Source organism: Giraffa tippelskirchi, chromosome 8 (assembly GCF_054371585.1).
Source record: "Giraffa tippelskirchi isolate mGirTip1 chromosome 8, T2T-mGirTip1v1.2.pri, whole genome shotgun sequence".
In the NCBI taxonomy this organism is placed as follows: domain Eukaryota; kingdom Metazoa; phylum Chordata; class Mammalia; order Artiodactyla; family Giraffidae; genus Giraffa; species Giraffa tippelskirchi.
Window position 1 is genome coordinate 117,700,023 of NC_137282.1, and position 19,938 is coordinate 117,719,960.

Genomic DNA, 19,938 nt, shown 5'->3' on the forward strand with positions numbered 1-19,938 from the left:
GCCATATCTAACTCTAGGTCATATTTCATAAAGGCAAGACAGTTCAAGGCAAGACATACATGCATTTCTTTAACAAAATACACCTCTTTTTATTGAGGTATAATTCATATATGATAAAATGCTCATATGTCAAACATGTGGTTCTATGAGTTTTCACAATTGTATGTACTTATTTAACCATGATCCAGAGCAAGGTATATACATTTCATCACTCACAAAGCTTCCCCTCGTCTATGAAGCAACTTAAAGGCTAACAGAGTTTTGCAAAGAGAACACACTGGTCATAGCAAACACCCTCTTTCAACAACACAAGAGAAGACTCTACACGTGGACATCATCAGATGCTTAATACTGAAATCAGAGTGGTTACATTCTTTGCAGCCAAAGATGGAGAAGCTCTATACAGTCAGAAAAAACAAGACTGGGAGCTGACTGCGGCTCAGATCATGAACTCATTATTGCCAAATTCAGACCTAAATTGAAGTAGGCGGGGAAAACCACTACATTCTGAATGGAAGACCATACCTGAATGGATCAAATCCCTTACCATTATACAGTGGAAGTGACGAATAGATCAAGGGATTAGATCTGATAGACAGAGTGCCTGAAGAACTATGGACTGAGGTTTGTGACACTGTACAAGAGGCAGTAAGCAAGACCATCCCCAAGCAAAAGAAATGCAAAAACGCAAAATGGTTGTCTGAGGAGGCCTTACAAATAGCTGAGAAAAGAAGAGAAGCTAAAGGCAAAGGAGAAAAGGAGAGATATACCCATCTGAGTGCAGAGTTCCAAAGAATAGCAAGGAGAGATAAGAAAGCCTTCCTCAGTGACCAATGCAAAGAAATAGAGGAAAATAATAGAATGGGAAAGACTAGAGATCTCTTCAAGAAAATGAGAGATACCCAGGGAACATTTCATGCAAAGATGGGCACAATAAAGGACAGAAATGGTATGGACCTAACAGAAGCAGAAGATATTAAGAAGAGGTGGCAAGAATACACTGAAGAACTACACAAAAAAGATCATGATGACCCAGATTACCACGATGATGTGATCACTCACCTAGAGCCAGACATTCTGGAATGTGAAGTCAAGTGGGCCTTAGGAAGCATCACTATGAACAAAGCTAGTGGAAGTGATGGAATTCCAGTTGAGTTATTTCAAATCCTAAAAGATGATGCTGTGAAAGTGCTGCATTCAAAATGCCAACAAATTTGGAAAACTCAACAGTGGCCACAGGACTGGAAAAGTCACTTTTCATTCCGATCCCAAAGAAAGGCAATGCCAAAGATTGTTCCAACTACTGCACAATTGTACTCATCTCACTCGCTAGCAAAGTAAGGCTCAAAATTCTCCAAGCCATGCTTCAACAGTATGTGAACTGTGAACTTCCAGATGCTCAAGCTGGATTTGGAAAAGGCCGAGTAAGCAGAGATCAAATTGCCAACATCCACTGGATCATCGAAAAAGCAAGAGAGTTCCAGAAAACCATCTACTTCTGCTTATTGACTACACCAAAGTCTTTGGCTGTGTGGATCACAATAAACTGTGGAAAATTCAAGAGATGGGAATACCAGACCACCTGACCTGCCTCCTGAGAAATCTGTATGCAGGTAAAGAAGCAACAGTTAGAACCGGACATGGAACAACAGACTGGTTCCAAATCGGGAAAGGAGTACATCAAGGCTGTATATTGTCACCCTGCTTATTTAACTCATATGCAGAGCACATCATGAGAAATGCTGGGCTGGATGAAGCACAAGCTGGAATCAAGATTGTTGGGAGAAATACCAATAAGCTCAGATATGCAGATGACAGCACCCTTATGGCAGAAAACAAAGAACAACTAAAGAGCCTCCTGATGAAAGTGAAAGAGGAGAGTGAAAAAGTTGGCTTAAGACTCAACATTCAGAAAACTAAGATCATGGCATCCGGTCCCATCACTTCATGGAAAATAGATGGTGAAACAATGGAAACAGTGAGAGACTTTATTTTGGGGGGCTTCAAAATCACTGCAGATGGTGACTGTAGCCATGAAATTAAAAGATGCTTTCTCCTTGGAAGAAAAGCTATGACCAACCTAGACAGCATATGAAAAAGCAGAGATATGACTTTGCCAACAAAGGTCCGTCTAGTCAAAGCTATGGTTTTTCCAGTAGTCAAATATGGATGTGAGAGTTGGACCATAAAGAAAGCTGAGCACTGAATTGATGCTTTTGAACTGTGGTGTTGGAGAAGACTCTTGAGAGTCCCTTGGACTGCAAGGAGATCCAACCAGTCCATCCTAAAGGAAATCAGTCCTGAATATTGATGGGAACAATTGATGCTGAAGCTGAAACTTTGGCCACCAGATGTGAAGAGCTGATTCACTGGAAAAGACCCTGATGCTGGGAAAGATTGAAGGCAGCAGGAGAAGCGGAGGACAGAGGATGAGATGGTTGGATGGCATCACTGACTCGATGGACATGAGTTTGACTAAACTCTGGGACTTAGTGATGGACAGGGAAGCCTGGTGTGTTGCGGTCCATGGGGTCACAGAGAGTCGGACACAACTGAGCGACTGAACTGAACTGCACTGCCCCTTCTCCCAGGCAACTACTTCTTTATTTCTGTCTACATAGATCAGTAGTATCTGTTCTTGGACTTCATAGAATATGTGCTCTTTTCTGTCTGGGCTTCTTTTAGTTAACATAATGTTTTTGAGATTCACCCATATTGTTGTGTACATCAGTAACTCATTCTTTTTTATTGGCGAATACTATTTCATTGTATGAATATACCATGGCTTGTTTATCCATTCTCTTATTGATGGTCACTAGGAAGTAAAGACGGCAAAGAACCTGCTTGTATGTTTTTCTCTTTTTGTGAACATGTTTTCATTTTTCTTGGGTGAATACCTGTGAATGGGACTGTTGGCTCAAGGGTAGGTATGTGCTTAACTTTATTAGAAAGTGCCACATAGTTTTCCAATGTGGTTGTCCCATTTTATCCATCTATCTGCAGTGCATCGGGAATTTCTCTTGATGCCCAAAAGTTTACGTCATCAGTTGGTTTTCACTGTTCTAGTAGGTGCGATACTGCATCTCATTGTGCTTTCAATTTTCATTTTCCTGATTCCATCTGTCAGTCTTTTTTTGTGAACTTCAAGTCTTTTGCCATTGTCTTTCCTGGGGAGAGGAAAGTTCATTGTTAAACTGTAATAGTTTCTCATATACTCTGGATATAAGTTCTTTATCAGACACAGGTACTGCCAATCTTTCTCCCAGTCTAAAGCTTATGTGTTCATATTCTTTTTTTTTTAATTAGTTTATTTATCTATTTTTAAACTTTACAATATTGTATTTATTTCGCCATACATTGACATGAGCCCACCATGGGTGTATATGTTTTCCCCTTCCAGAACCCCCCTCCCACTTCCCTCCCCATCCCATCCCTCCGGGTCATCCCGGTGCACCAGCCCTGAGCACCCTGTATCATGCATCGAAACTGGACTGGTGATTCGTTTCACATATGATAATTTACAAGCTTCAGTGCCATTCTCCCATATCGTCCCGTCCTCACCCTCTCCCATAGAGTCCATAATACAGTTCTATATATCTGTGTCTCTTTTGTTGTCTTGCATACAGGGTTATTTTTACCGATTTACTAAATTCCACATATATGTGTTAGTATACTGTATTGGTGTTTTTCTTTCTGGCTTACTTCACTCTGTATAATAGGCTTCAGTTTCATCCACCTCATTAGAACTGACTCAAATGTATTCTTTTTAATGGCTGAGTAATATTTCATTGTGTACATGTACCACTGCTTCCTTATCCATTCGTCTGCTGATGGACATCTAGGTTGCTTCCATGTCCTGGCTATTATAAACAGTCCCTGAGCTGCTCCGACTGGGGAACGGCACAAACCGTGGGCCCCACCGAGTCTGCACCCTTGTAGAGTACCCGGGAACCTGAACCTGAGCAGCACAGAACTGGGAAGTGCATGCATCTCAGGGACCGCTCCCCAGCAGAGTAACCTGAAGCCTGAGCAGGGTAGACTGGGAAAGCACACATGCCTTGAGCAGGGGCAAACCCAGAGCAGCCGAGACACTGCAAGTTCTCCACACACACGCCAGTGATATTGGTTTGTAGTGTTCTCCCTCCCCACAGCACGACTGAACAAGTGAACCTAAAGAGACCACCTCCGCCCCCTTGTGTCAGGGCGGAAATTAGACACTGAAGAGACCTGCAAACAGAAGCCAAATAAACAGAGGGAACCGCTTTGGAAGTGACATGTGCAACAGATTAAAATCCCTGTAGTTAACACCGACCACATTGGAAGGGGCCTATAGATTTTGAAAAGTATAAGCAGGAACAAGGAACTATCTCAAACTGAACTGACCCCACACTGCCCACAACAGCTCTAGAGAAAGTCCTGGATATATTTTTACTATTATCATTTTTTTTTAATGTTTTTCTTTTTTTTTAAGTCCTCTATTACTCCTTTAATTTTCATTTTTATAACCCACTATTACCTTGCAAAAAAAAAAAAGACTCTATTTTTAAAGCAAACTTCATATATATTTCTTATACTTTTTGTGATTTTGTTTTTTTTTAATATTGTATTTTTTAAGAGTCTAACCTGTACTCTAGATTTTGAATCTTTGTTTTATAGTATTTGATATCCATTTTCTACATTTAAGAACCCAATCTTTAGTACCCATTTTTACTCAGGAGTGTGATTACTGGCTTGGTTACTCTCTCCCTGGTTTGACTCTCTTTCTTCTCCCCCAGGGCACCTCTATCTTCCCCCTCCTCCTTCTCTTCTCAACCCAATTCTGTGAATCTCTGTGGGTGTTCTGGGCAGCAGAGAACACTTAGGGAACAGAGTACTGCCCAGATCTCTCTCTCTCCTCTTGATTCCCCCCTTTCTCCTCCTGCTCACCTCTATATCCTTCCTCCCTCTTCTCTATGTAACTCCGTGAACCTCTCTGAGGGTTCCAGACTGTGGAGAGCACATAGGGAATTGTTTACTGGCTAGATTGCTCTCTCCACGTTTGAGTCCCCTTCTTCTCCTCCTGGTCACCTCTATCTCCCTCCTCCCTCTTCTCCTCTCCATGTAACTCGGTGAAGCTCTCTGGGTATCCCTCACTGTGGAGAATATTTGCACCATTAACCTACAAGTTTTATTATCAGTTCTGTATGGATGGAGAAGTCTTGAGGCTACTGCAAGAATAAGTCTGAAAACCAGAGGCAGGAGGCTTAAGCCCAAAACCTGAGAACACCAGAAAACTCCTGACTCAAAGGAACATTAATTAATAAGAGATCATCCAAAGGCCTCCATACCTACACTGAAACCAAGCTCCACCCAAAAGCCAATAAGTTCCAGAGCAAGACATACCACGCAAATTCTCCAGCAACGCAGGAACATAGCCCTGAGTATCAATATACAGGCTGCCCTAAATCACACCAAACCCACAGACATCTCAAAACTCACTACTGGACACTCCATTGCACTCCAGAAAGAAGAAATCCAGCTCCTCCCACCAGAACACCAACGCAAGCTTCCCTAACCAGGAAACCTTGACAAGCCACCTGTCCAACCCCACCCACAGGGAGGAACCTCCACAATGAAGACGAACCTCAAACTACCAGAATTTAGAAAGGCCACCCCAAACACAGCCATCTAAACAAGATGAAAAGGCAGAGAAATACTCAGCAAGTACAGGAAAATGATAAATGCCCACCAAACCAAACAAAAGAGGAAGAGATAGGGAATCTACCTGAAAAAGAATTTAGAATAATGATAATAAAAATGGTCCAAAATCTTGAAAACAAAATGAAGTTACAGATAAATAGCCTGGAGACAAGGATTGGGAAGATGCAAGAAAGGTTCAACAAGGACTTAGAAGAAATAAAAAAGAGTCAATATATAATGAATAATGCAATAAATGAGATCAAAAACACTCTGGAGGGAACCAACAGTAGAATAACGGAGGCAGAAGATAGGATAAGTGAGGTAGAAGATAGAATGGTGGAAATATATGAAGCAGAGAGGAAAAAAGAATCAAAAGAAATGAGGGAAACCTCAGGGACCTCTGGGACAGTATGAAACACCCCAACATTCGAATCATAGGAGTCCCAGAAGAAGAAGACAAAAGGAAAGGCCATGAAAAAATACTTGAGGAGATAATAGTTGAAAATTCCCCTAAAATGGAGAAGGAAATAGTCACAGAAGTCCAAGAAACCCAGAGAGTCGCAAACAGGATAAACCCAAGGTGAAACACTCCAAGACACATATTAATCAAATTAACAAAGATCAAACACAAAGAACAAATATTAAAAGCAGCAAGGGAAAAACAACAAATAACACACAAGGGGATTCCCATAAGGATAACAGCTGATCTTTCAATAGAAACTCTTGCCAGAAGAGTTTGGCCAGAAGGGAATGGCAGGACACCCTTAAAGTAATGAAAGAGGACAACCTACAACCCAGATAACTGTACCCAGAAAGGATCTCATTCAGATATGAAGGAGAATTCAAAAGCTTTACAGACAAGCAAAAACTGAGAGAATTCAGCACCACCAAACCAGCTCTTCAACAAATGCTAAAGGATCTTCTCTAGACAGGAAACACAGAAAGGGTGTATAAACACGAACCCAAAACAACAAATTAAATGGCAACGGGACCATACTTATCAATAATTACCTTAAATGTAAATAGGTTGAATACCCCAACCAAAAGACAAAGACTGGCTGGATACAAAAACAAGACCCCTATATATGCTGTCTACAAGAGACCCACGTCAAAACAAGGGACACATACATACTGAAAGTGAAGGGCTGGAAAAAAATATTTCTAGCAAATGGAGACCAAAAGAAAGCAGGAGTCACAATACTCATTTCAGATAAAATAGACTTTAAAATAAAGGCTGTGAAAAGAGACAAAGAAGGACACTACATAATGATCAAAGGATCAATTCAAGAGGAAGATATAACAATTATAAATATATATGCACCCAACAAGGGGCACCACAATATGTAGGGCAAATGCTAACAAGTATGAAAGGGCAAATAAACAGTAACACAATAACAGTGGGAGACTTTAATACTCCACTCACACCTATGGATAGATCAACTAAACCGAAAATTAACAAGGAAACAAACTTTAAATGATACAATAGACCAGCTAGGCCTAATTGATATCTATAGGACATTTCACCCCAAAACAATCAATTTCACCTTTTTCTCAAGTGCACACGGAACCTTCTCCAGGATAGATCACATCCTGGGCCATAAATCTAGCCTTGGTAAATTCAAAAAAAATGAAATCATTCCAATCATCTTCTCTGACCACAATGCAGTAAGATTAGATCTCAATTACAGGAAAAAAAAAACTATTAAAAATTCCAACATATGGAGGCTAAACAACACGCTTCTAAATAACCAACAAATCACAGAAGAAATCAAAATATGCGTAGAAACGAATGAAAATGAAAACACAACAACCCAAAACCTATGGGACACTGTAAAAGCAGTGCTAAGGGGAAGGTTCATAGCAATACAGGCTTACCTCAAGAAACAAGAAACAAGTCAAATAAACAACCCAACTCTACAGCTAAAGCAACTAGAGAAGGAAGAAATGAAGAACCCCAGGGTTAGTAGAAGGAAAGAAATTTTAAAAATTAGGGCAGAAATAAATGCAAAAGAAACAAAAGAGACCATAGCAAAAATCAACAAGGCTAAAAGCTGGTTTTTTAAGAAGAGAAATAAAATTGACAAACCGTTAGCCAGACTCATCAAGAAACAAAGGGAGAAGAATCAAATCAACAAAATTAGAAATGAAAATGGAGAGATCACAACAGACTACACAGAAATACAAAGGATAATAAGAGACTACTACCAACAGCTATATGCCAATAAAATGGACAACTTGGAAGAAATGGACAAATTCTTAGAAAAGTATAACTTTCCAAAACTGAACCAGGAAGAAATAGAAGATCTTAACAGACCCATCACAAGCACGGAAATAGAAACTGTAATCAGAAATCTTCCAGCAAACAAAAGCCCAGGACCAGATGGCTTCACAGCTGAATTCTACCAAAAATTAAGAGAAGAGCTAACACCTATCTTACTCAAACTCTTCCAGAAAATTGCAGAAGGTAAACTTCCAAACTCATTCTATGAGGCCACCATCACCCTAATTGCAAAACCAGACAAAGATGCCACAAAAAAAGAAAACTGCAGGCCAATATCACTGACGAACATAGATGCAAAAATCCTTAACAAAATTCTAGCAAACAGAATCCAACAACATATTAAAAAGATCATACATCCTGACCAAGTGGGCTGTATCCCAGGAATGCAAGGATTCTTTAATATCCACAAATCAATCAATGTAATCCACCACATTAACAAATTGAAAGATAAAAATCATATGATTATCTGAATAGATGCAGAAAAAGCCTTGGACAAAATTCAACATCCATTTATGATAAAAACCCTCCAAAAAGCAGGAATAGAAGGAACATACCTCAACATAATAAAAGCCATATATGACAAACCCACAGAAAACATTATCCTCAATGGTAAAAAATTGAAAGCATTTCCCCTAATGTCAGGAACAAGGTAAGGGTGCCCACTCTCACCACTACTATTCAACATAGTTTTGGATTTTGGCCACAGCAATCAGAGCAGAAAAAGAAATAAAAGGAATCCAGATAGGAAAAGAAGAAGTAAAACTCTCACTGTTTGCAGATGACATGATCCTCTACATAGAAAACCCTAAAGACTCCACCAGAAAATAACTAGAGCTAATCCATGAATATAGTAAAGTTGCAGGATATAAAATTAACACACAGAAATCCCTTGCATTCCTATACACTAACAACGAGAAAACAGAAAGAGAAATTAAGGAAACAATTCCATTCACCATTGCAAAGAAAAGAATAAAATACTTAGGAATATATCTACCTAAAGCAACAAAAGACCTATCTATAGAAAACTATAAAACACTGATGAACGAAATCAAAGATGACACAAATAGATGAAGAAATATACCATGTTCATGGATTGGAAGAATCAATATAGTGAAAATGAGTATACTACCCAAAGCAATTTATAGATTCAGTTCAATCCCTATCAAGCTACCAACAGTATTTTTCACAGAACTAGAACAAATAATTTCACAATTTGTATGGAAATGTAAATGGAGAAGGCAATGGCACCCCACTCCAGTACTCTTGCCTGGAAAATCCCACGGACAGGGGAGCCTGGTAGGCTACAGTCCATGGGGTCGCGAAGAGTCGGACACGACTCAGAGACTTCACTTTCACTTTTCCCTTTCATGCACTGGAGAAGGAAATGGCAACCCACTCCAGTATTCTTGCCTAGATAATCCCAGGGACAGCGGAGCCTGATGGGCTGCCGTCTATGGGGTCGCACAGAGTTGGACACGACTGAAGCGACTTAGCAGCATGGAAATATAAAAAACCTCGAATAGCCAGAGCAATCTTGAGAAAGAAGAATGGAACTGGAGGAATCAACCTGCCTGACTTCAGGCTCTACTACAAAGCCACAGTCATCAAGACAGTATGGAACTGGCACAAAGACAGAAATATAGATCAATGGAACAAAATAGAAAGCCCAGAGATAAATCCACGCACCTATGGACACCTTATCTTCGACAAAGGAGGCAAGAATATACAATGGAGAAAAGACAATCTCTTTAACAAATGGTGCTGGGAAAACTGGTCAACCACTTGTAAAAGAATGAAACTAGAACACTTTCTCACACCATACACAAAAATAAAGTCAAAATGGATTAAAGATCTAAACATAAGACCAGAAACTATAAAACTTCTAGAGGAAAACCCAGGCAAAACACTCTTCGACATAAATCAAAGCAGGATCCTCTATGACCCACCTCCCAGAGTATTGGAAATAAAAGCAAAAATAAACAAATGGGACTTAATTAAACTTAAAAGCTTTTGCACAACAAAGGAAACTATAAGCAAGGGTAAAAGACAGCCTTCAGAATGGGAGAAAATAATAGCAAACGAAGCAACAGACAAACCATTAATCTCAAAAATAAACAAGCAATTCCTGCAGCTCAATTCCAGAAAAATAAACGACCCAATCAAAAAATGGGCCAAAGAATTAAACAGACATTTCTCCAAAGAAGACATACAGATGGCTAACAAACACATGAAAAGATGCTCAACACCACTCATTATTAGACAAATGCAAATCAAAACCACAATGAGGTACCATTTCAAGTCAGTCAGAATGGCTGCTATCCAAAAGCCTACAAGCAATAAATGCTGGAGAGGGTGTGGAGAAAAGGGAACCCTCTTACACTGTTGGTGGGAATGCAAACTAGTACAGCCACTATGGAGAATGGTGTGGAGATTCCTTAAAAAACTGGAAATAAAACTGCCATATGACCCAGCAATCCCACTGCTGGGCATACACACCAAGGAAACCAGAATTGAAAGAGACACGTGTACCCCAATGTTCATCGCAGCACTGTTTATAATAGCCAGGACATGGAAGCAACCTAGATGTCCATCAGCAGATGAATGGATAAGGAAGCTGTGGTACATATACACAACGGAATATTACTCAGCCATTAAAAAGAATACATTTGAATCAGTTCTATTGAGATGGATGAAACTGGAGCCCATTATACAGAGTGAAGTAAGCCAGAAAGAAAAACCCCAATACAGTATACTAATGCATATATATGGAATTTGAAAAATGGTAATGATAACCCTATATGCGAGACAGAAAAAGAGACACAGATACATAGAACAGTCTTATGGACTCTGTGGGAGAAGGTGAGGGTGGGACGATCTGAGAGAATAGCATTGAAACATGTATATTATCATATGTGAAACAGAACTCCAGTCCAGGTTCGATGCATGAGACAAGTGCTCAGGGCTGGTGCACTGGGATGACCCAGAGGGATGGGATGGGGAAGGAGGTGGGAGGGGGGTTCAGGATGGGGAACACATGTAAATCCATGGCTGATTCATGTCAATGTATGGCAAAAACCACTATGATACTGTAAAGTAATTAGCCTCCAACTAAAATAAATAAATTAATAAAAATAAACAAATAAACTGATACAGTTACTATGGAGAATAGTATGGAGATTTCTTTAAAAACTAGGAATAAAACTACCATGCATGCATGCTAAGTTGCTTCAGTCGTGTCCAACTCTTTGCGACCCTATGGACTGTAGCCTTCCAGGCTCCTCTGTCCATGGGATTCTCCAGGCAGGAATACTGACCCAGGGGTTGAACCCCAGTCTCTTGTGTCTCCTGAATTGGCAGGTAAGTTCTTTACCACTAGCACCACTTGGGATGCCTGAAAACTACCATATGACCCAACAGTTCCACTCCTGAGCACATACCTGAGAAAACCGCAATTCAGAAAGACATATGTACCCCAGTGTTCACTGCAGCACCATTTACAAGAGCCAGGACACGGAAGCAAGCCAGAAGTCCATTGACAGATGAATAGATAAGGAAGCTGTGGTACATATATACAATGGTATATTCCTCAGCCATAAATAGGAAAATCGTTCCTATGAGTTAGTCGAACAGAGTTAGACAAATCTAGAGCCTATTGTACAGAGTGAAGTAAGTCAGAAAGAGAAAAACAAATATTGCATATTAATGTATATATATGGAATCTAGAAAAATGGTACTGATGAAACTGTTTGCCGGGCAGGAATAGAGACAGACATAGAGAACAGACTTGTGGACCCAGCGGGGGAAGAAGAGGGTGGAACAAATTAAGAGAGTAGCACGGACATATATCTGGAGAAGGAAACGGCAACCCAGCCCAGTATTCTTGCCCGGAGAATCCCACGGACAGGGGAGCCTGGCAGGCCATGGTCCATAGGGTCATAGAGAGTCAGACACGACTGAAGTGACTAAGCGTGTACTGACATATATACACTACCATATATAAAACAGATAGCTAGCGGAAGCAGCTGTATAGCACAGGGAACTCCAGTCGGTGCTCTGCAGTGAGCTAGAGGGGAAGGATGGGGGGTGTGTAAAGGGGGTTGGGAGGCAGGTTCAAGAGGGAGGGGACATTATGTATACTTATGGCTGATTCACACTGTTGTATGGCAGAAACCAACACAACATTGTAAAGCAATTAGCCTCCAAATAAAAATAAAGTAAAAAAAAAAACCCAACCACCTGCCAATTTGTTCCCTATTCGACAGTGTAAGCCTAACAGGTCAGAGTTAAATACAGAGGGACCACATAAAACAGATGCCAGAATACAGACTCCCTGAGTGAGTCTGGGAAGATTCTACTTTCTACCATACACAGGACTCCAGAGAATGAAAGACAACAACATCCAGGCCTTTTAGACTGGATTTGAACTTTCCTATTGAACAACTGTGGCTCACACCACTTGCTAACTACAAAATCTATCCCAAATGAGGCTACTGATATTTAGAGAAATTTAAATGTCTTTTTTTTTTAACTTGACAGAAATCATATACTTGATCTTTTTAAAAAATGTCAATTTCAGCATTGAAAGAGTAGAAAGTAAGTAATTCATGATAATGTCAAGTCTCAGCTACAAACACGGCCTCCAGCAAAGTGCATACATTCCCACACAGTCTTATAACCTGCCCTTGAGATGTCTGTCCTCTGAGGGTTTTCCTCTGAAACAGGGAACACCATCCCCCCGACGGCCCATCTGACAGGACCTTTGGAAGGAGCCTCACGTTGACAACAGTCAGTTCTCTCTCCTCAGACACACTCCTTGGCCCCTACATCTTTTATTCTTGTCCTCTTCAAAGTTTTAGCCTTTCCCCAATATCATTTCATCTCTCTCCACTGTCACTCAGGAAACAGCATTTCTCAGTGTCTTGAGATGGCACTCTGCCAATTGTTTCTCCGTATTCTCGCCACCAAACACCACCTGACCTGTGAACAGTCTCTGAGGTCTGTCTCCTGCTTTATTCTCTATAGCTCTTCTCTGTGTTCTAACCTAATGTCCACAGCCTTTGGAAAGGCCCCACGTGTTGACCATGTGGGCAACTCATGGTTCTGAGTCCTGTGTCTTTCACCACCTCCTCCTGGGCATCTCTACTCGGGAGCGTCCCTGCTCCTCCAACTCCACAGGATCAAATTCCCACCCATTCATTCAACAAAACTAAGGACTCTGTGGCAGGTCCCATATTTAAGAACTTATGCTGCAAAGTCCTCTGCAGCTTGGAACAACAGAAGCTCTGTTTCAGCTGGGTCCATGGCTGGCCGCTGACACAGCATTTTTCACAGCCTACTTCACACTGAGGTGTGGCCATCAGACCAAGTTACAGGTGATGGAGTGCAGGGAGTGATAAAGCTCAGTGAAGCACAGCCGAAGAAAGGAATCTTGTCTCCACTTCCTCGTCCCATCTCTGGGGCTCAAAGGCAGAGTTAAGGAACTGAGCCACCCCGGCCATAAACGTTCTGGGACAATAGCATTGAAACATGTATATTATCATATGTGAAACAGAACACCATTCCATGTTCGATGCATGAGACAAGGGCTCAGGGCCGGGGCAATGGGATGACCCAGAGGGATGGGATGGGGAGGGAGCTGGGAGGGGGGTTCAGGATGGGGAACACATGTAAACCCATGGCTGATTCATGTCAATGTATGGCAAAAACTACTACACAATTGTAAAGTAATTAGCTCCCAACTAAAATAAATAAATTTATTATAAAAAAAAAAAAAAACAACCCTGGGGACATTGAGACAACAAGAGCTGGAAAATGAATGACAATCTGGTGGAATGGAGCCACCTACCTCCCAGACACTCACTTGCCTAGACACTTCTCTGAAAGAGTAAAACTAACTTGCCATCCTTTGTAAGTCACGGGAGAGGCAGCCAGACCAATACTGTAACTCCTACACCCACTAAGCAAAGGCGTCCTGCAAGCATGGGGGGATTGGGTATAAAAAACCCTAGGGATATTGAGACAACAAGAGCTGGAAAATGAATGACAATCTGGTGGAATGGAGCCACCTACCTCCCAGACACTCATGTGCCTAGACACTTCTCTGAAAGAGTAAAATTAACTTGCCACCCTTTGTAAGTCACAGGAGAGGCAGCCAGACCAATACTGTAAGTCCTATATCCACTAAGCAAAGGCATCCTGCAGGCATGGGGGGACTGGGTGCCCTCATGACCAAGAAGGTAGAAAGAGTAAGCAACCCCTTGCAGCCGGAGACCACCACCATCCCTGGTGGAGACCTGGACTCAGTTCTGGATCTGATCACACACTGAGGCGCCTGGATTTTCTCAGTTTCCCTTCCTCCAGGGTAGGTTCTTATCTCTTCCAAACAGTACAAGAGGCTTCTGCCCCCAGGACCCCACTCCTACTCCTGGACTCAGGCCCTGTTGCCGGGAGCCAGCCCGTGAGATCCCACCCGCCCACGAGATCCCACCCGTGACAGAGTCATGAGGAAGAGGACTGATTTGAGCACGGCTTCTCAGCCCTCAGGGATTCTCGGAAGGCTGCCTCAGCCCTCACCTTGAAGATAATATCTGTCCTTCTGATGTTTGCTATAATAAACCTCTTCTTATTTTCTGTGACTTAGGCCAAAGGCTTTTCCTGATTCTCTTCTAAAATAGATCATTCTGAAACCTCAATCGACAAGGCCCCTGAACGATAGCACCCTAATAAAATTATCTAGGATATAGAGTATGCTAATCTAAATTCCTCTTGCTAGCATATTGGTTTGTTTAATAAATATACCTGTGCCTTTGGAGCTAATGTGCATGGCTGCTCCTTAACAACAAAACAGCATTGAGAGCTTCCACACAAAAAGCCCCAATGGGCACAGAGCCCTTTGTAGGAAAGAAAGGCTTATTAGGAAATATAAAAGATATTGCTTTATGAAACTGTTACTTAGTCTATATTTACTCACTATGTTTTTGCTCTTAACGTATTTAGCCTATACAATGAAAGCATAATAGTTAGAGATTTATATAAATAGAAGTTTAGCTTTAATACAAATAATAAGACGATTGTTAATTCAGCTGGTGATTTTGCTAAGCACTGACCTTGGCGCTTTCAGCTGCTGTGCCATGACTTTATGGGATCACATTCTTCTCTGTTAGGCTCAAGACATAAGATAGAGTACAGAAAACAGGTTTTACCTTGAAACTCTTGAGTTTATAAATTCTTTCTTTGTCATAATCTGCTGTGCCTGTATTTTCTAAAAAAAATATAACTCTGGTACTTTCTATGCCTGACACAAAAGTGCTCTGGCTGGTCAACTCTTATCAATAAAGGAGTCACTGGATGTTAGCAGGCCTTCAGGCCAGAAGATGATGTAAATGACTTTAAACCTTTTGTAACTAAGAAACACGAACAGTGTCCTGGCTCCAATAAGGGTCAAAAACTGCTGACCCATTAGTCTGGCTTGGCATGACTCTACACTTTACATTTGTTTCTATGTGCTACTAAAAATATAAAAGCTGCCTTGAAAGCAATAAAGTCGGAAGACACTTGGAAACACCGAGACTCGCTGTGTCTTCTCATTCGCATCGCCGACGCCGTCCTTCCTGAGGGAACCCCTGGACCAGCTGGAGCAGCACTCCGGCACCCTGTAAATGCTCCTTTGTTGTTCCTCCTTCACAAACACTGAATGGCTCCTTGCTTTTCTTTTCTGTTTCCCACTGTCAATAGCACTGACTCTGCTCTCTAGACAGGAGTGTCCCAGCATCACCCCCCACCTCCCACACAAGTCTCAAGACTGACTTAAGGCCCTTTTCCTATTGTCATCAGACCATACAGTCTCCTCCCATCATATACAAACTTGGAAGTAATGGTCAGGGTAACTCTCACTGAAACACAAGCACAGCTGGACAGAGACTCTCATGTCATGTACCCCAGCCCCCGGCACAGGATGGGTATGTGCAAGCTTCAGCAAATTTCTACCGAATATGAATCTTGCTATGACCAACCTAGACAGCATAATAAAAAGCAGAGACATTACTTTGCCAACAAAGGTCCGTCTAGTCAAAGCTATGGTTTTTCCAGTAGTCAAATATGGATGTGAGAGTTGGACCATAAAGAAAGCTGAGCACCAAAGAATTGATGCTTTTGAACTGTGGTGTTGGAGAAGCCTCTTGAGAGTCCCTTGGACTGCAAGGAGATCAAACCAGTCCATCCTAAAGGAAATTAGTCCTGAATATTCATTGGAACGATTGATGCTGAAGCTGAAACTTTGGCCACCAGATGTGAAGAACTGACTCACTGGAAAAGACCCTGATGCTGGGAAAGATTGAAGGCAGCAGGAGAAGCGGAGGACAGAGGATGAGATGGTTGGATGGCATCACCGACTCAATGGACAAGAGTTTGAGCAAGCTCCGGAAGTTGGTGATGGACAGGGAAGCCTGGCGTGCTGCAGTCCATGGGGTCACAAAGAGTAGGACACGACTGAGCAACTGAAGTGAACTAAACCACCATGCTCTCTCGGAAGCCCCCCAACCTCAACAAACAACTCCCACCCTTGGTAGACACCAGAGTCACCTTAGTAGCTTCCTAAACAAAGGTTCTTACTTTGCACTCTGAAAATCATTTTTTCTCTAGGATGGAGCCTGGAATGTACATTTAACAAAAAAACGCCACAGCTAATGCCAATGCTCATATAGGAATCACTGAAAAGTAAGTACAGTTGCCTCTGAACAACATAGGTTGGAATATGGGTGTTTTTTCAATAGTAAATCCAACAGCACCGCAGGACCCAGTGGGTTGAATCCAGGGGCACAGATGGCTGACTCTAAGTTACACCTGGATTTTCAACTGCTTAGAAGTTGGCACCTGCAACCTCTGCTTTAAGGGTCAACTGTATTCAAATAACAATTGAGCTATGATCTTACAACTAAACTTGAGTCAAACACTGAAAAGAATTTACACAACTTGCCTCAGAGTCATGTCAAGACACAGTTGAGAGCTGATAGGAACTCCACCTATTATTTAAGTAGCCAAAACAACACATAATTATGTCATCAGTCAATCATGGAGTCTGCCATTAATGCAGTGAAGTATGCATTTTACCTATGTCATGTGAAAAGTGACATAAGAAAGCGGATGCCTCAAAGGCTCCACGTTAAATATCCAATACACAGACAGCCTGTAGTTCCTCACAATCTGGAACACACTAGAGACAGAAACTACCTAACTAGCTCGTGGTCTAAACGCAGAGTCAGGACCACGGCTTTGTTTCCTAATTCCAGGTCATGGAGAGTGAAGGGCTTTCCTCTCAGTTGCTGGCACGGCCCTGCTGAAAACTGAATACTGGCTCAGATGGATGCATGGTCAGAGTCAACGAGGCAGACCCTCCCCTGAGGAGGGGAGAAGATGGAATAGAGGGAAATTCCAGAGCAGAGTCACAGAACACAAACACTGCTGTTCTCACCCCATGTCAGGACACAAGAGGGATGCCAAGAGCTGGAGAAGGCAAGATGCAAAAAGCTACCCTGAACCCACAAATGAGCAAGTGACGAGAGGACACGGGCAGACATGAAACAGTGAAGCTGAACTAAGCCAGAGGTGTAGGCTAGAGGGAGATGTGGGGAGGGGACAACCCTCACATTCAGGGTTTCCAGCGCATTGGCCTGCATATCGGTAGGAGGTCTGTACTTCAGCCCATGTCTCCGACTAAATTAGCAGCCATGTAACCGCACAACTTCTTCAGCCAATGGATCTCAATTGTCCTACCTGTAAAGTATATAGTCTCTATGCACTATTCCCATTCTTTGAGACAATCAAATATGGAATGTGAAATATTTTTAAAGTATAAGACATTTTGCAAATGCACGGCGCTAGTGTTCACTTACTAATTTAAAAACAAGCAATTATATTATCCCCGGGGATAAGTGGGGACGTCGCTGCGCCCGGGTCCCCGCACCTCCGCGGGGCGGCCACTCTGAGGGCTTCGTCCCCCCCGCAGCCCTAGCTCACTTCCGAGTCCGGCCGCCGCCACGCCGGCCATTCCTTACCGCAAGTACAAATCTGACACAGACACCAGGTCCTCATGCCCCCGGCTCCTCGGCTCCTCCAAACTCGCAGCTTCCGCCGGTCCACCGCGCCCTCCGTAGTCAAGGCAACCGCGGGAGCCCAGGAGACGCACGCGGCGCCGGCTTCCGGCGGCGACAGAGACGCGTGCGGGTCAAAGGTCGTGCGTCGCTAGCCCCGCCCCGGCGCGCGGGCGTTCGGGAGACACCTAGCTGTGGGCGCCTGCGACGTGCGTGGTGTGGTCGGCGCCGGGGTCTGAGCGGGACTGGTTGGGCGGCGGGAGCCGGTGAGTGCGGGCCCGCAGGGCGCTGGGCGTCCTCCTCTGGCAGCTCCAGGCGGCGGGGGGACCGGGGGCGCCGCGGCGGCGGGGCGGGGCCGGGGGCGAACCCGGGCTGGGAGCGGCTGGCGCCCGACTGCTTTTCAATGTGGAGCCGGAGTCCTCAGAGAAGAAGGGAGTGATGAAGAGGGGAAGATGGAGATGAGGGTTTATTGTTTATTTTCCCCAATGTGGGAAGGAATGAAAGACGTTCATTGCACCTGCTCAGCAAATAAGCACGTGACCCAAAACTTTATTCGGGCTCCGTAGCAGTCCTAGAGCTGAATGTTCCCCCTCCAGTGAAAGCAAGCGGGAGTGATAGGAGGAGGGACTTGGAAAAAGATCGAGGGGCGGAAGGAGAGATGTCAGCATCTTCTCTCCTGCTTACTACCCTTGCGATACGTCATCACTGACCTGGAGAAATTCACCCCAGTACAGAGAACAGGGCAGAGTTCCTGGTGTCACTGGGCACCCAGCCCTAAGGAGCTCTGTGATTCATCGCAAGTAAAATCCACAGTCGTAGTACAGTAGTTACTGAAGTGCTCAAATTGGACTTAGGTCTGGGTGGGTATCTGCCTTTAATAAGCGGTTCGTTGGGTTTTTACTTGAAGGAACTTGAGAAATCTTGTCCGTTCCCAGTATTAAAAACCTGTTTTTATTGTCCAGATCTTTAGTCATTTGTAATACATCTTTAGTTTTTAGTCACAGGAAATAAGTGACCATGGTGCTCAATAGTTTGGATGAGAGGATTCAACTCCAGAAAAACATTGCTGACATTCAGGATATCTGTGTTTTGGCTCACGTGGACCGTGGTAAGAGCCGTTTCTAAATAGCTTGTTTTCAGTAATTAAGGGGGTGTGTCTCCACACGTGTCATTGGAGTGATGCTAAGTTGCAAGTCTTATTTCTTTGAAAAGTTTGATGTGGTAGAACACGGCCAGCTAGGGATTGGTGTTCTTCTAGATCGTATACTGTGTTGGTTTTTAAATGAGAAGTTGAGTTTTTGTTAAACTATCAAGTGTTTCTGAAATGGCTTTCTAATATAACACGTCTGTAGTCTTAACATAATATTCTGAGAACCTGTGTTCCAGCTTCGGGGTTCTTTGCCCTCTATGTCAGACGGTAGAAGTTCATGAACAGGGCACCCCCTCAGCTATAGAGGTGATTTGGGGGTTGAGGCAACATGAAGTGGGACAGGCACAGAGTAGATGATGAGGGTTGAGAGAGCTGGAGAGTCAGGAATCTGGGAGTGCGTTAAGAGAAGGCTTTATAGCATAACTAATATTAGAGATGAGCCCTGGAGGGTGATTCAGGATGGCAGATGGGGACACTAACTTCAAGTGGGAATAGTGTCAGGAGGGGAGAAAGAAATGTATGTGACCAGAGGCTGGGACACAAGAGGGCAAGGTGGGCTGATCCATGGTGCTTAGCTCCCGACAGACACTGCTTTCATGCTGCAGCATCGCCTCCTGCTAAGCCTGCCCTTGGTTTCAAACTGCTTTTTGTTCACCCAGTCACAGCAAAGTGATAGGAGGTGGGAGTGTGAAATAAAACCTATATACCATCCTGAAAGGGAGGAGGAGATAAAAGCGAAG

The 19,938-nt window shown here is 43.0% G+C and overlaps 2 protein-coding genes across 51 annotated transcripts in view; one reads left to right on the top strand and one right to left on the bottom strand.

Moving 5' to 3' along the window:
- Positions 1-18,113, bottom strand: part of LOC145518045 (ADAMTS-like protein 3) — a 31,441-nt gene extending 13,328 nt beyond the window's left edge. The window contains exon 1 of the mRNA XM_081521485.1: positions 18,013-18,113. Within this exon, the coding sequence (XP_081377611.1) occupies positions 18,013-18,049 (37 nt within the window). The 5' untranslated portion in view covers positions 18,050-18,113. The remainder of the gene's footprint in view (positions 1-18,012) is intronic.
- Positions 18,114-18,212: 99 nt separating this feature from the next.
- Positions 18,213-19,938, top strand: part of LOC145518044 (ADAMTS-like protein 3) — a 38,401-nt gene continuing 36,675 nt past the window's right edge. For 24 of the 50 annotated variants that reach the window (XR_014062546.1, XR_014062550.1, XR_014062547.1 and 21 more), the window contains exon 1: positions 18,213-18,314. The gene's annotated coding sequence lies outside the window, so the exon portion shown is untranslated. Of the gene's footprint in view, positions 18,315-19,039; positions 19,157-19,938 lie in introns of all 50 variants that reach the window. The other 26 variants (XR_014062545.1, XR_014062548.1, XR_014062549.1 and 23 more) reach the window with 2 other exon arrangements.